General features: G+C 33.6%; 1 protein-coding gene across 1 annotated transcript; it reads left to right on the plus strand.

The window, feature by feature from the left end:
• The first annotated feature begins 11,746 nt into the window (after nucleotides 1–11,746).
• Nucleotides 11,747–15,954, plus strand: LOC120084413 (NAC domain-containing protein 17-like). The gene is made up of 5 exons (XM_039040187.1): nucleotides 11,747–12,089; nucleotides 12,733–13,010; nucleotides 13,114–13,416; nucleotides 14,710–15,271; nucleotides 15,389–15,954. The coding sequence occupies exons 1-5, from the start codon at nucleotides 11,906–11,908 to the stop codon at nucleotides 15,757–15,759; spliced, it is 1,698 nt and encodes a 565-aa protein (XP_038896115.1). The 5' UTR covers nucleotides 11,747–11,905; the 3' UTR covers nucleotides 15,760–15,954.
• Nucleotides 15,955–17,519: the final 1,565 nt, after the last annotated feature.

Here is a 17,519-nt window from a genome sequence, read left to right on the forward strand (position 1 = left end):
TATTGGAAACTATCTCAGAAAGGTACATATATTTATCTACTTTTGTATGTAGATGGCATGATCCTGGTATCTAAGGATTATTCTGAAATCTGTGATCTCAAGAAACGGTTGAGTAGTGAATTTGAGATGAAAGATTTAGGTGAACTGAAAAGGAATCTAGGCATGGATGTGAAAGAAGATAGGGAAAAAGTTTTGTTAACCATTTCGCAGGAGAGTTATGTACAAAAATTGCTTGAGAAGTATAATATGTCTGGTTGTAAGGCAGTTTTGACACCCTTAGCATCTCATTTTAGGCTTTCTTCATCTCAGTGTCTTGTTACTGAATAAGAAAAGTTAGAGATGTCTAATACTCCCTATTGTAATGTTGTTGGAAGTATTATGTATTTGATGATTTGTACTAGGCCTGACTTGGGATATGCTATGAGTATGATAAGAAGGTTTATGTCAAATCCTGGGAAGGAGCGTTGAAATGCAGTTAAATGAGTGCTTCGATATTTGAAAGGTAATGCCAGTGTATCATTGTGTTTTAGCGATTATGATAAATCAGCATTTGTTAGAAGGCTTCACGGATGCAATTTACATTGCAAACCTTTACAAAAGAAGGTCACTATCAGGTCACATTTTTCGTTTGTTTGGTAATGTGGTCAGTTGGAAGGTTGCTCTACAGTCAGTTATTGCTTTGTCTACTACTAAGTTAGAGTATATTTCTGTGGGTGAAGCTATGAAAGAGGTAGTATGGTTGAAAAGGATAGTTGGTGAGTTGTTGTCGTAGGAGTTCATTCCTATCGTCCGTTGTGATAATGCAGAGTGCTATTCATCTTGCGAAGAATCTATCTCATCACGAACGATCTAAGCATATCAATGTCAAATTTCATTTTATTCGAGAAGTTGTGGCCCAGAAAGATGTTGAACTTGTCAAGGTTCATACAGTTGAGAATTTGTCAGATATGTTGACCAAGATTCTTCCAGCCCATAGGTTTAAATACCTATTAGATGGGTTGAATATTAAATCTGGATGATAGGGAGATTGAAGAATCAACTTGGCACTTAAATATTCTTGTTATGAAGGAGATTTGTAGAAAATAACAAGGAATTTAAGTGAGCTTTATTGGGTTTTTGGTGAAATTAAAGGTCCAGTGGCATTATGGTAATTATGGGAAAATGGAATTTTTGTAATTAAACCCATATTCTTCTTTAGGGCTGAAAATATCGTGAGACTCCAAGAAAAAAAAGGGTGTGGCAATCGGTTTTTCAAGAGCAATATAGTAGCAGTCGTTTTGAAGAAGAAGAGAGACGCACGCAGACCAGTGGGTAAGTCAGCTCTATGGCAGACAGATGTCCAGCGAGTCGGCGATAGAAGAGGCGGTTGTCCAGTGAGGCGGTGGTTTCGGCGTGGGTTCGTCGGTCAATAAGCGGTGGTTTCGGCTTGGGTTCGCTGGTCATCAGCAATTGATGAAGCACGAGTCGGTCTATGCGTGAGTTCGCTGTGGGTCTGTGCGTGGTGGTTCGCCGGTCAGAGGCGGGTAGTGCTCTTGATTTGGGCTGTTTTTTAGTGGGTTGTTCTCGGTTTCAGAGTCGATGTTGTGTGCAAATATCTCGATATCAGTGGGTATCAAATTATAGATTGGTGATTATTGTTAATTATCTGTAATTGTAAGTTTCTCATTGCTCGTAATAAAATTGATTCAAGCTGATTCTCAAAGTGGATGTAGACCAAACTGGTCGAACCACTATATATCTTGGTGTTCATTCTTTATTGCTTTGATTTATTTTACTGATTGTTTGCATTCTACTTGGCCATCCAAATTAGCTCTAAACTATCTCAATGATGAACCCTTTTCTTCAATGGAGGATTTAGGTCGGTAGAAGGTGTGGAACGAGTGGACGGTTCTGAGCTATTGTGCAAAAGGAGTCGTTGGGTATTCAAAGAACCGCTCATCCTTAGAATCAATGGTTGTGTTTAACCACTTTTTTCCTCTAACAATGAAAGTGTTTTAGAAGTAACGATAAACATGGTGGTTCTATTTATATTTGGTGAAGAGTATGGTCTAAGGGAGACGAGGGAGCACAACTAGTGGCATTAAACATATGATTCAGATTTTAAAAACCATTGCACTTCCCTAAGCAAAGGGTAACAATTGCATGCAGTTGTTGATCAATTTGAAAATTAAAAATAACGAAATCGATAATGATAATCATATACTAATAGTTTGGCCTTCCAACAGCTAACACATAAGGTTATCGATATAGCTCTTGCTATCGTTATCGTTATCGATGTACTAAATAAATGCAAAAATGTATTCGTAAGTTCCATTATTAGGATAATTGACGTTTATGAAGGAACTCTTATTCAAGAGTACCTACGAGCGGAAGCAGATCTTTCCAATTTATTGTGACAGAATTATCGCATATACATTCAAACATACTTTCATGATGCAAAGGGATCAAGAAATCATACCAAATGAAGATTTCTTCTTCACAGTGAATCTGAAGCCCAACCGTCACCACTCAGACAAAAGGAATCGAAGAAGACAACACCACTTAGAGCCCTCAGTATTCTTGGAGTGAGAACCCAAAGTGTGGGCTTTGTTTGGATTTGGTAAAGGGAAGGAGGAAGAGAGACCGTACACAACGATCAAGCAAATGGGAGATGCAGTCGTCTATTGCATAGACAATATGCTTGATCGTTTAGGTAAAGTATACGATCGTGTAGCAAAAGTAAGCAATTGTCTATACGATCGTGTAGAAAGAAGGGAGAATGATTGTCTAAAACGATCGTGAGGAAAAACTAAGCGATCGTCTATACGATCGTTTAGTAAATACCGAAAGCTAAACGATTGCTTAGGAAAAAGATAAACGATCGTTTAGATAAGAGCGTGCGACGGTGTAATCGGTATGCGATCGATTAGAATATCATATATGTAAGCGATTGTGCAGTTCTATCGTATAGGCACTGATTTTCTAAACGATGACATTATCTTATTCACAATATCCACGCACACCAAGATCAATATAACGTCTGCTATTTATAATGCACTCATCCATTATTTTAAACGAAGAGGTACCTTCCCATTTCCTTTATAATCGTCATCTTATCACATTCATAACTTGTAAATTAATATCAAATATTAACTACAATCTTTTTTCCTCTACTAGATATAAATCACATTTATATCCAATTTCCTCCAAATTAATGTATCTCATACATAAAGTTAATTATATCATATTTAATTAACTCGTTTAATTATATCATATATAATCAAACTCCCACTTGCCAAAAACTGACTCTCAAATTGTATCCAAGCTACCAAGGGGACCTTATGGACCTATGGCTCGAAGCTCCAATGGTACGTGAATAGCTGACTAAACTCTTTAGTCACGATATCCACCATCTGTTAACTGCTAGGCATTCTACTAAAGACCGGCAGTTGAACTCTTCTTGCCATAGATGTATTTCTATGTCCATTGGATATAACCAATCATCAGCAGGCCAATTTACCGTTTTGCCCATGTAATTACATCTTCCTCCTTAAGTACCACTGATCCCTCTAATGAACAATACAACATAGTCCTACTATGTGTGAACACCTTTCGGGCTATGAGAAGGTGCATGACGCCACATCGTTCAAGCCCTGGAATTAGCCCTTAAGAGAGCTATCTATCTACTTGGCCCTACCTCAGGGAATGAGTGAATTCCATCTTGTGTAGCTAAGTTCCCAGCTCCCAAATTAAACGAATCCTCAAAATGGTAGGTTTGAGTCGGTGTTCTGGCCACTCACACCCATGCAAATCAAAGGACTGTTCTCAATGGCAGGAGTTCTCAACTCACTCAGGATTGAGATCATGTTACCTATGGTCATCCTAGTGAAGTAAAGTCTCAATTATGAATGTTTTTATATAACGAGACGTTAACATTTCATGGTCAGGTCTTATACAAACTCTTTGTATAGGATGCCTCCGCTCGCATGTCCTCTACACGAATGATCAGGATCAGACCATCTGTGACAAGTCACAACACTTGTGACAATTCCACAAAGCGGGTCGCATCCATAGCGTTACCAGGATAAGGTTTCCCTCCTATATCCATATAATACAGACCATATTGGTTACCACTCAAGACATGATCCATTTGTATGTCACCACATACATGCTTGAGTCACATATAGATAACTAGGGATTTTATGTTTATTGGTTTGTGGTAAAATCTAAATGTGCAAAGTCAAGTAGTGAAGTAAATATCATTTATATTATACATCACAAGTGTTTATACAAAGTTGTTTACAAACTACTAGACACGAGACTTTAGGGCACAAACCCCAACAGTTTAGTCTTTTCGATGTCGTACTTCTCTAAACGAATCAAAATGATTATTTGCTTGCCATCAACGTCTTTAGAGGTTTTTAAGGTGTGGTATCAATAACAATAACTCTAACGGTAACATTATTGCTATTGATAACACTTTTTTTTAATGTCTCCTTATTTAAAATTGACATTATCGATACGAGCTTGTTTAATTTCCTTTAAGATATATATCATTTAATTTATTGTATCTTAATACATTAAAAATTCTATTATATATTTAATGAATCAAATACAATAAGTATGTTAGGGTGTGTTTGAGGCAAAAATTATTTTAAGATTATAATAACCACCTCTTGCTACAATAAATACTATTTTGTATTCTCCAATTAGCTATAGTCAACACTATTTCAAAACCCTCATTCGCGATAATATTTACTATTTGCTACAGTTTTTATTATTTTACATTCATCATTTTTTATTCAATGCTATAGTGTTTACTATTTCCTTCTCAAACAAAAATAATTTACACCTCAAACACAAACTATTATAACCCAAATTAAAATAATCTATACCCAAACACAAATTATTATAACCCAACTATAATAACCAACTCTTTGTCCCAAATGTCCCCTTAATATATCAAATATATTAAATATTAATTTTAACATTTCGTATTTTTCTTTCATCAAAGTTTATCCTTAATTATTCGTATGAGCTAAGGGGATCTCATGAATCTAGAGAATATAAGCTCTAATGATCCAAAATTAATTAACTTACTCTTTAATCAATTACTTTTCATTTATTAACTATAGATCACTCCACTATAGACTTAATATTGCATTCTTATGCACTATAGGACAAGTTGTTTCCATGAATTATATAATCATTACAAGCAAGTTGGCCCTATACTAGTTGTTTGTAATTATAGTTAGGTCAAAGGTCCATTTTAATCCTACAAATATCCATTTTAACCATATAATTACCTCTTATACCTTAAGTATTATTGATCCTCTAATAAACAAATTTGTTTATGATCCAATGATAAATCAAGTTTCTCTCAGGCTAGTAAAAAGATATGGCCCCATTAGAACTACTCATATACTTATACTTACAATATATGGGAAGAAGTGAATCCTAACTTGTGAAATTAAGTCCCCAGCTCCTTGTTGGTCAAGTCCTAAAAATAATAAGTTTATTGAATCGACTATCAGTCATTTGAATCGATGCAAATCAAAAAACGAGCCCTCACTGATTAGAGTTCATAACTCGCTCAAGATTGAGATCGAATCGCTTATGATCATCTTGTGAAATGTTTATCTTCTTGATAACAAATTTTCAAAGAGAGATTAAGTATTTAGCAGTCTAGTCTTATATAAACTCATCATATAAGATACCCTCACTCACATGTTTCCATCGATTTAGACAAGTCATTTGTAACAATTACAAAATGGGCCATATCCATAGTGTCATCAATATAGGGCATCCAACCTAATCTATATATTATAAACTTTTTAGGTTATTTCTTGAACATGATCCACCATATGTCAACCACATACTGTTCAATATTACACTTAATATCATTGATTTTTATTGTAATAGGTTTTTTTTTAAAGATAACTATAATGTGTAGTAATTTTAGGGATAATAACCAAGTGTATAGCAATATTTTTTCAAAAAAAATTGCAAATATAGCAAAGTTTATCAGTGATAGACTTGTAAGGTTTATCAGTGATAGACCACCAATGATATGGTCTATCACTATGAGAATCTATCAACGCTAAAAGTCTAACGTTGATAGATTTTGCTATATTTGTAATTTTTTAAAAAACTCTTACTATATATGCTAATATTTTGAATATGGTTGTTCTATTTGCAACTGTCTCTTTTTCTTATTACAAATGAAATAATTAAATAACTTATTAATTATGAATCTTTAGGGTACAAATCCCAACAAAAAAATGTTTATTTATTTGACAAAAGAATTGAACTTCTCACAAATCTATAGGTTCCAAAGAGGGGTAAAGTTTGGTAATTGTTGGAAATAGCACAAAAGGTTTTTCACCTTTTTCGTCCATTTGTTTAATTCCACGTCCTAGGTACTTCTCAGGTGGGATCAACACCAAGAACTAAAGTAAAACATTACACTTTTTTTTATGTCACGTTTGATTTATTTTCCTTAACATTTAGAGAAATTATTTTAAATGAAAAAACTGCTGAAAATATTTTTAAATATAACAAAATGTTACTGTCTCTCAGTGATAAACATTGATAAACATCTATTAGTGTCTATTAGTAATAGGTGATCGATTGATAGTAGTCTATAAGAGTCTATTAATAGATAATGACACTTTACTATATTTGTAAATATTTTGGTTTATTTTACTATATTTGAAATAACCTTAACAATTATTTCTTTTAATTTTCTTCCCTTATTCATGATCTATTTTATAATTTACACCAAAAATATCCACAAAGAATTTGGTTTGCACAAGTTTATATGAAAAATGGTTCTACAAAATCCTCTATGTCCACACAAATTATTTAGATACCTTATGCTTGGATTCCCTTCTCCTTAACGTTCTCACTTTTTATGTTTTAGTTTGCATTGTTGATTTTATTGTTTTTGTTTTTTCCATAGCAATAAGTCCCACGCATTTGTTTGTGTTGATGGTGAGTGAAAGAAGATTGAGAAAGATTATGGAGGAGGCTGCTAGTTGCAAAGGTTGGTTGTCGACGTTAGAATTACCTATGAGGACTTTTTACGTCAAATATATAAACTAAGTAGAATAAAATATAATGAGTTTGAACTAATAATAAGATGTGCATACAACGTTAGAGCGAATGTCTCTTCGTTTGCAATAAGAAATCAAGAAAAAATATGCTTTTTCTTGACGGGCGAAGATGTCGCCCAATAGACTCTGTTGATATAAACATACTACATGTTGTTCATGACAGTAAACGTGTGAAATACTTTCCTTCCCCTACTCATTAGGGCAAGATATACCACCACTTGTTCCATCATTTTCCTTAGTATTTGATTATCTTTCTGAATGTAACATGGTGTAAGCATTCTCATAATCTATGAAAATTTACAAGTACATTGAAATTTTTCTCAAGAAAACAATAACACAAACCCTAACTTTTCCTTCTAACTAAATCTTAAAATTAATTTCTAAAATTAAACCTGATTTTCAAACTAATAAGGGGGTGTTTGACTCACCAATATGAGTTGAGTTGGTATAATATACCGATCAATGTTTGACTTATCAACTTTAAATATTGGTAGAGTTGAGTTGGTATACCAATTCACCCCAACTCTCCATTCTTCTAATATTTTCAATGGTTTCATCTATCGGCCATTGTTGGCGAGTATAGCTGTCACACTCTAGGAACCAACTTCGGGTTTCAAAAACTACCTCCTTTGCTGACAACTTCAGGCTCCGAAAACCACCTCCGATGACAACTCTACCGACCACCTTCGCACAACCAACTCCAATGACCAATTTTGAGATTTGACAACCACCTCCGATGACAATTCCGGTGATCCAACTCTAGCAACCACCTTCACGCAACCAACTGCGACGACTAATTTCAAGCTCTGTAACCACTTCCGACAACAAACTCTGATGACCAACTTCGACAACCACTTTTGTAGACTCTGACTATTAGAGTAATCAAGCAAAAAACGAAAGCTAACATAACCATTAAACATTATAATTACATTAATTGAGTGACAAACATGCTAAAAATAAGTTTTTCAAAGAATAGGGTTTTATTTTGGATACCTTTGATGATTTCCACTTGATTCTTGCAATTTCCACGAAATTGATTTTCAACTTCTTCATACCATCAAGAGTATCTTCTCTACTAATCTCAACCTTGGATTGAGTGGTGGAACACCAATTAACAGGAGATTTAGATTAATTTGGAGGGCTTGACAGGAAAACTTTTTTTTTTTTTTTTAGCAGAAGATTTTCCAAAATTTCAATTGCATGCTCAAATCTTATTGATTTTCAAGTATTTAATCAACCTTAACATGTAAAACTAATTAAACAGTTATTTGTCATTTCAAATAGCACTAAATTGGTGGCCTTAGGTGTTAGATTATGGGAAAATCTACTATAGAAATGGATTTGGGGTAAATTCACTAAAACCAAATTTTCAATTTTAATTTAATTCAATTCTTAAATATAATTAAATTAAATGTAATAAAAATTTAATAAATATATCCATGTAACGTTTAAACGTTAATTATATCAAATATAATTATCCAAACTCTAAACTAATTTTAACATTTCAAATTCACTCAATATACTAATTCAAGGTTTAATCTTTTATGAGCTAGTAGAGCTGATCTTAGGGACTTATAGATCATGAGCTCCAATAATTTGAGATTAATTGGCTAAACTCTTTAAATCGAATTAATCAATGTTCATTAACTACCGAGACATACCACTATAGCTCAATAGTTGCACTCTCCTCACTGTAAATATATTTTTGTCCACTTGATTTAACCATAATCAGTAAGTCGATCCTTCACAGTTCATTCGTTTTTACAGTTATGTTAAAATTACCGTCTTACCCCTGTAAATACATCTTGCTCCTTAAGTCTCCACTGATCCTCTATTGAATAATTGGTTTATAGTCCAACTAATAAACCATATCCCTCTCTGTCATGAGAGGGTGTGACCTCTTTGTTCAAGACCAGGAATCAGTACTTAAGAGAACAACCTATCTATTAACCCTAAAACGGGTAGGAGTGAATTCCTTCTTGTAGGACTATGTCCCCAGCTATCTATCCGATTTTATCTCTGAAATGGGAGGCTTATTGAGCGGTGAAGTTGAACCACTCTCACCTATGCAGATCAAAGGATAATCCCAAATAAATAGGAGTTCATAGTTAGCTCAAGATTAAGATCGAGTTACGTTAGGCCATCGATTTGAAATAGTCAGTTTTAACAGTAAACAGTTGTTATAAAGAAAAGTGACTATTTCGTGTTTCGGTCTTATGCAAAACGTCTTTTATATAGGATGCCTCCACTTGCATGTCTCCACATGAATGATTTCAGAATCACATCGTTTGTATTAATATACAAAGTGGATTGCATCCATTGTGTCCCCAAGATGAGGTACTAAATCTCATCCATATACTTATAAACCTTTTTGGCTATACACTAAAACTTGATCATGTTTTATGTCTCTACATAAAGTTCAAGTATTCATACTATAGCCATCAGTTTTGTTTATTGGATTTTATAATAGAATGCAATTTCAATAACACTTTTATTGAATGAAGTCTCAATAAAAATTTTATTGCGAAAAGAGAATGGTTTAGTAAATACGAACTGCGAGTTTTAGGACATTCCCATCACTAACAATCACCTCCAGCTATAAACTTCGACAATCACCTTCATAGGCTCATCCGAATACAAACTTTGATGAAAATCACCTTCAATGACCACCTTCAAGCAAGCAACTTTAATGACCAACTCCAGGCTTTGACAACCACCTCCAACGATAAACTCCAGCAACCAACTCCAATACCACCTTCATGCGACCAAAGCTCCAACAACCACCTCTAACACACATTTTGGCGAAAATTATCTTCGATAATTAACTTCGACGACCACTTCGCGAGACCAACTCTAGGCTTCAAAAACCACCTCCGACGACCAGCTCCAATACCACCTTCATGCGACCAACTTCAAGCTCCGACAACCACCTCTGACTATAGACTCCAATGAAAATCATCTTTGATAATCAACTTCGACAACCACTTCCAACTACTGTAAGACTAGTGACTGTTAAAGTATGTTATATGATTGTTGATTATATACTAATAGTATTTTGTCTACATTAAGTACATTATTAATACGCAAAAATTTGTAAAATTTATTTTTATTTAATTGAATTCACATATGAAACAAGTGATAAGTGTTAAGAATATTTGAAAAAGTATGTATGTAGTTGAAATGTATGTAACGTATAACAAAAAAAAAACCATAAAATTGAGATTTTTTTCCTGAAACATTTTCTAGCAAGAATTAGTGAAAAATGAAGATTTGTTCTCTGATAATCCTCCAAATTTAGAGGATTGTTTGGAGATTAGCAAATTTAGAGAAGAAGAAATTTCAATTGATTCCAACCAAGATGAAGATTTCATGAACATGGAGATGAAAATGTAACAATTTGGAATTTTGATGGACTAAAGATATTTTGTTTTGGACTCGATATCAATTTTGATTTCATTTGAGAATAAATGACATTAGGACAACCTAATAAAACAATTGGACTAGAAATGGAAAACTTTTCTAGTACTTGAGTAGTACCCATCATAGTTCTCTTGTTCAAACTATAAATATGTCTTCATTAATATTTTGTGGACTCCACATTAATGTTAGTGGGTCCCATTTTATTTTTAAAAGTGTGTTGATGTGGCACATAATAAGTAGAAATAATATGGTACTGTTTATTTGTTCACCTTATAAAATTTTTTAAATCCGCGTCAATCAGTCTCACTCTATTTTTAAAGTCCATTAACGTGTCCCACCATATATTGAGGTAATATAAAAAACTTCATACTATTGTAGTATATGAAATTTTTTCGTACTTTTATAGTACTTACAAAAATGAAAAATTCTTCTAACTAGAAAAATCCTAAAAATATTTACACTTTATAGCAAAAAGTTCTAAAAATGCTTTGTACTAGGGGTATTCAAAAAACTCGATGACCCGAAAAAACTGATCAACCCAACCCAACTTGGGTTCAAATAAATGAAAATTTTATGGGTTGGGTTGGTTCATAGGTTCACTTAATATAACTCAAATCAACCCGAGTTTATTATTAACTTTAAAATATATTTTTTTATTACATATAATACATTATTTATACATGTATTGATTTTAATTTTATTTAATTCAAATATTTTTTTAATAATTTATTATTCAACAACAGTTTCTTTGCACTTTAGAAAGAAAATATTAACTATATAAATTGAAATTGAATTGTTAATTTTAATTCAATATATGAAAATTATTAAATAAGATTTTTACAAATTTACGTTGTTCTTCTTTTTAGAATTTTTTTTTTTTGAATAAATGACCCGATTAATCAAACCAACCCAATCCAAATATTTCATGGTTGGGTTGGGTTGAGTTCATTTTTTAATAAGGGTTGTTTTGGTTGAAAAAATTTACAACCCAAATAATTGGGTACAAAGTCTTTCAACCCAACCCAACCTATGAACACCTATTTTATACTTTTAAAAATTTTTGGTATAAAGTGTAAATATTTTTAAATATTTTTTTATATTTAAAAAGACCCCTAAAAATTCCGAGTTAATTAGAAAAAGAAAAAAGTAATATGTAAAAATGTAGAAAACTCTCGTGGAGAGGAAATTAGGTGTAAATTCAGTGGAAATGCAAATGAGTTTAATGAAGCGAGAAGGTTTTTTTAGATACACACATCCCTAAACCCTGCTTGCGTCCCCTACACTCTTCTCCTTTCTTGACCAAATCCCACTCCCATAAACCCCTCTTCTCCCAACCCCAATCTCAGATTCTTCGACCCTTTAATCCCCTTCAATCCCCTCTCCGATCACCAATGGAGGTCTTGCGGCGGAGCTCTGCCGACGACGACAAGCCCTGGCCGCCGGGCTTCCGCTTCCACCCCACTGATGAGGAGCTTGTACTTTACTATTTGAAGAGGAAGATCTGTGGCCGAAAAATCAAGCTCGACGTCGTCGGCGATATCGACGTCTACAAATGGGACCCCGAGGAATTGCCTGGTATCCACCTCTTTTCTTTTCCGATTCCGTTTTTAAATTGACGTTGTGTTTCCGACGGATTGTTTTTCCATTTGGTTGAGTGATCGACTTTAATTTGGAATTTGTTCATTTGGGTAATTTGTATCTTGCATTTCTAGTGCTTCCTTGTGAAATTTATTCGATTGGTTGGTCTATGGTTATGTGCAGACGCAGATTCTTGTCCTTTGATACGTTTGGACATGATGCTTTAATCTCTGATTTTTAGTTTGGATTTTTCCTGTTTATCTTGGAGCTGGAAGTGATATGGTGTTCGTGTTTGTTTAAATCTTTTTATGTGATTTCTTGATTTGATTAAATGGAACCGACCTCTTGCCTGAGTTGTTCACTATTTTCGAATTTTGTTAATGTTGTATGAAAGTCTTTGTTGGGATGGTAATTATATCTGGTTTCTCATTCCTGCAACTGGTTTCAGTTAGATACAATTGATAATTTGTTGGATTATGTTTATAGTTTGAGCTTATTTTTAATATGGTGGTTATTATAATGAAGGTGGAAACTATGTGTTATACTGCTATGTCATTTTTTTATTGTTTATTTCAGCGTTTTCAGGCAAAGTTAAATCCTTATTTTTCCGCATAGGTTCTAACTATTGAATGCAATGCAGGGCTTTCTAAGCTGAAAACTGGTGATAGACAATGGTTTTTTTTCAGTCCAAGAGATGGGAAGTACCTAAATGGGGCAAAATCAAATAGGGCAACCAGACATGGGTATTGGAAAGTTACTGGCAAGGATCGTACTGTGGCATGTAATTCTCGCAATGTTGGAGTCAAGAAGACATTGGTTTTCTATAGAGGTCGCGCCCCTAAGGGTGAGCGTACCGACTGGGTGATGCATGAATACACTATGGACGAGGAGGAGCTGAGCAGATGTACAAATGTACAGGTTAGCATGTTCTCACATTCATAGTTTTTTCCTCTTCGGTCGGTGCCATTAGTCTTTCCTTGTATATCTATTGATTGCTAAATTCTTCTATTCTTTGTTTCAGAGTTATTATGCTGTTTATAAGGTCTACAAAAAAAGTGGACCTGGTCCGAAAAATGGTGAGCAATACGGAGCACCATTTAAAGAAGAAGACTGGGTTGATGGCGAATTCTGTGATTTTAATAACTCTGATGATCAAGAGATACCTGCTGAGAAACCTGATATGGATGCCACTGTCATTGAGAGAGAGACTTGCCAAGCTACACATTTTTCATTGGATAATCTTGATATGTGGATGAAACAAATTTCTGATGAGGCCCTATTCGAGTTTCCAAAAGCTGGTCCTTGTGACAACTCCTTATCCCTGGTTAGTTGTTTTAAATGCTACCTTTTATATGCTGTTGAAAATACAGTAGTGCAATTGTTAATATATGTTTAATAATTCTTAAGAAGAATGTTTTGTTTTAAATTATAAGTTTAGTCCCTTAACTTTTAGGGTTGTGTCTAATAGGTTTCCAAACATTAAAAAGTGTCTAATAGGTCTTTGAACTTTCAATTATTTGTCCAATTGGTCCCTACCATTAATGCCATCAAACTACATTAATTAAGGGCGTATATTGGACACACTACATGTAAGATTTTGTCGAATGACGATTGCCACATGGGATAAGCTTATATGAGTCTATAATTGCCGTGGTTTAAAACTGGGGCAGGTTTAGTGTGGCCTTTATGGCATTCTTTTCTGCCAAACAGGTTAAGGCAATTGGGGATGGATTGGGGTAAAATTTCAGAACATGAAGGAGAACGTAAGTACCTATTTTGTTTTGTCGCGAATCAATTAAACTGCTGAGGAGAAGCAAAAGTGAGATTTAATGACAACCATTAGAGAACCAAAATTAACTGAAACATAAATGGGAAAATCAAAGTGAAAGTGGAAACAAAGGGAATTGAAGCAGAAAGGAAGGAAGTAGAGAAGCACGAACACAATCACGAACAGCGATTTGTAATTATTCTGAGTTTCTATTAAATATTTCTAAAACTAGGCTTGATATACACCAATTTCAGAAAGACCTTTAAAAAGAATGTTCGCACATAGACAAAAAGATGGAGTGATTGAGTTTTTTTTTTCTTTATCTTCTTCCTTTCCAATGCCTTCTTCTTTCCTTTCTCATAGATGTTGATACCACTCCTCGGAACACTTTTCCCCTTCAAGGAAAATGGAGGCAAAACAGTTCTGGAATTTCAATCATTCTGGGATTCATAAAAATATAGGCGATTGAAATCCAAAATTTTGACTTCTCATCACTCCCAATTTTCCATAAAACCATTCTGGGATTTCAATCGTTCTGAGATTTGAATCATTACTTCAACCTTCTTCGCATGTTCTGAAAATTGCCCTAGACTGGATTTTCTTAACATGTTTGGCAAACAATTAACCTAAAACCCACCCCAATTGTTGATCCATTTTATCCAATGCAGCAATTATAATCTTTACATTGTTCGGTTGTGTGCCACATAAGCACTTCAACGGAGTTTTTAGACACAACTTTGAAATTTTAGGGACTAAACTTGTAATTTAACCACCATCTTTTATGTAATACACCCCAGTGGAATATATAATGAGATATTAACTTCTAGTTTCTTTTTTATTTCTTGATAGGGTGGTTGTCAAGAAGATCCTGTGAGTACCATTGATCTACATTCACAAGAGCATATCCTTCCTAGATCAGTTGAAGTGTCTAATTCCAAGCAGCAGCCAAGTATTGCGCCTGAAAGTGACTTCATCAACTCAGATATCTCTGAACTGCATCCATTCCAGAATCATGAGGCCAAATCTGCTCCGAAAGTTTCTCAACTAACTAGTTTTCTATTTGAGGACGATTTTCTGGAATTAGATGATCTTGGTGGTCCTGAATTTAATCTATCAAATACTGAAAAACCATCTGGATCTGGGAACTTGCAGTCTGAAGAGTTAAACGGTCTCTACGACCTTGATCAATTCCATGATGCAGCCATGTTCCTTAATGATTTGGGTTCTTTTGAGTTTGGAAACTATTCAGATTTATATGAGAATGAAAATGCGAATAATCTGGCAAACCCCATGGATGGTCAGTTTCAATCCAATCCCAATGGTGCAAACGCCAGCCAGATCTACAATCAAATGCCTAAGCCTGATTCAGCCTTAAATGGCTTAGCTTTATCAGAATTGCAACGAACTTCAGGTATATAGTGGAATTTTCTCTCATGGAAAACGATACATTTTCCAGTGTTGGGAAGCAATTCTATAAATCTAATGGCATGAAATAGTTGCTAATATAGTAGTTTATGGATATATATAGGTGTGTTGTGTGACTCTTCAAATTTTGTGGCCGAAACAAATCAAAATGAAGTAGGGGAGGACAGCTCTGCTAGTCGTGTCTCTTCTGCTCTCTGGGCCTTTGTTGAATCTATACCTACTACCCCTGCATCAGCTGCAGAAAATGGTCTGGTTAACCCATCATTTGATCGAATATCGAGCTTGAGTAAGTGGAGAATAAGTATGAAAAGCACGACGGTTTCTGCAATTGATTCTTCATCTCTTATGAGTAGGAGAACTGGCAGGACCAGAAAGGGTAGGCTCTTTCTCTTCTCTGTTGTAGGAGCATTATTTGCCATCTTATGGGTATTTTTAGGAGCTGTTAGACTGTGGCAAAGATGCATATCCTTATGAATCTGGAAATGACCAATTTTCAACTTTGTAAAAAAGAAAATGAAAAAAAAATGAAAAAAGTTGACAAAAATTTTAAAAAGATAAAAATTAAATTGTAAAATGTGAATATTAATATCTTTGAGTAATTTTTGGATGTAAAGAGTATATTTTTTTAAGTGGTGGTACAAGTTTATAATGCAAGTTACTATTAACAACGATTCTTGGGTTTTGAGTTTTTATTCATTGGTAGCCATTTTTGTTGCTTTATTATTTTTATTATTATTTTCTTTTCCTCTACTTCGATTGGGGATAAAATGTTTTCATAATTTGTCAGTTTTGTTCATTTTATGTTTAAAAAATAAAACATTTGGTGAATGATATTGACAGTAAGATTGATGTATTAGTATGCACTGGCTTGATCCTAATAAAGCTAGGAGTTATTAGATCCGTTTTTATTTTTTTATGGATAGAAATAATAAATTAAAGAGCAAAATACATTTTTGGTCCTCTAGATTTGAAGTTGATGTCTGTTTGTCCTGATGTTTTAAAAGATATATTTTAGTCTCTCAGATTTATAAAATGATTCGAAATGGTCTTTTGACTTCACTTTTAAACTAATGAAATGTTGATTTGGAATGGTCTCTGACTTGACTTTTAAACTAATGGAATGTTGATTGGACCGTTAAGTGTTGACATGGATACTAATTGTATTTATGACTTGTTAATAATTAATTTTTTATTAATGAATTACTTGGTAAATCATTTAAAACAATGAATTAAAAGAAATATTAAATCATTCAGCCCTAAACTCCTCAATTTCTTCTGTCGTCAACAAATAGTTTCTAACCATCAATGCCCACTGAGTGTTCTAACTCTGAAAATCTGTCATCTTTATGTGTGTTTCTTGCCCCAAAAAAAAAAAAAGGCCTTCTTGAACATTACATGTGAAAAATGCCACTTTTTACCTGGTTTTTTCGAGTGCTTTTAAGTTCTTTTTGAAACATCTTTATTTAAGTTTCGTTTGGTAACCATTTTTTTTTTTTTTTTTTTTTTTTTGTTTTTGAAAGTTAAACCTATGGACATTATTTCTATTCTTTATTATCTACTTTTCACTAATAGTTTAAAAAACCAAACCAAAATTTGAAAACTAGAAAAAGTAGCTTTCAAAAAGTTATTTTTGTTTTTGAAAATTTGTTAAAAATTCAATCATTATACTTAGAAGGATGCAAATCATGATAAGAAATGTAAATGAAACAAAGTCTTAATTTTCTGCTAAATGTAAATCGAGAAACTATAATTTCATTTGGAACTACATAATCTTGGATAGCGTTTTCATCCAGGATTCAATACACTAGGTTTAGTTTTTCCTTTTGTGAACTTGAAAAAACTGCAAGGAAAAGGAAATGTAACTTTTCCCTTCTTTTCCATTGGTATTGCTGTTAACTTCTAATAAATTTAGAGCAATTCATGTTTGAATGGGTTGAACAGAATTAAATGGGATAGATGGCCCAAACTAAAAGGCATAAATGAAAAATGGATACCATTTTGAAAAGCAATTAAATTTGGCCTTCTGTTTATGTCATCATTGTGTAAAATTACCACTTTAACCCTAATGCATTATTCTTCTATTTTCTTCATTTTGCATCTTTTTTTTTTCTTTTTTCAAGTAAACTTTTGAATCGAGCATAGAGCATACAACATAGAGCCTAGAATATCGAGGATCGAGTAGCATGTAGCTAGTATAAGATAGAGCATAAAGTGTAATGCATAAAGTATGAAGC

This window comes from Benincasa hispida, chromosome 9 (assembly GCF_009727055.1).
Source record: "Benincasa hispida cultivar B227 chromosome 9, ASM972705v1, whole genome shotgun sequence".
In the NCBI taxonomy this organism is placed as follows: Eukaryota; Viridiplantae; Streptophyta; class Magnoliopsida; order Cucurbitales; family Cucurbitaceae; genus Benincasa; species Benincasa hispida.

What these genes read in the sequence shown, in the direction of transcription:
- LOC120084413 (XM_039040187.1), top strand. Translation starts at nt 11,906, where the DNA reads ATGGAGGTCTTGCGGCGGAGCTCTGCCGACGACGACAAGCCCTGGCCG. An exon ending in GCAGATGTACAAATGTACAG is followed by an intron (nt 13,011 to 13,113) that starts GTTAGCATGTTC and finishes TCTTTGTTTCAG; the next exon opens with AGTTATTATGCTGTTTATAA. An exon ending in AGAATTGCAACGAACTTCAG is followed by an intron (nt 15,272 to 15,388) that starts GTATATAGTGGA and finishes GGATATATATAG; the next exon opens with GTGTGTTGTGTGACTCTTCA.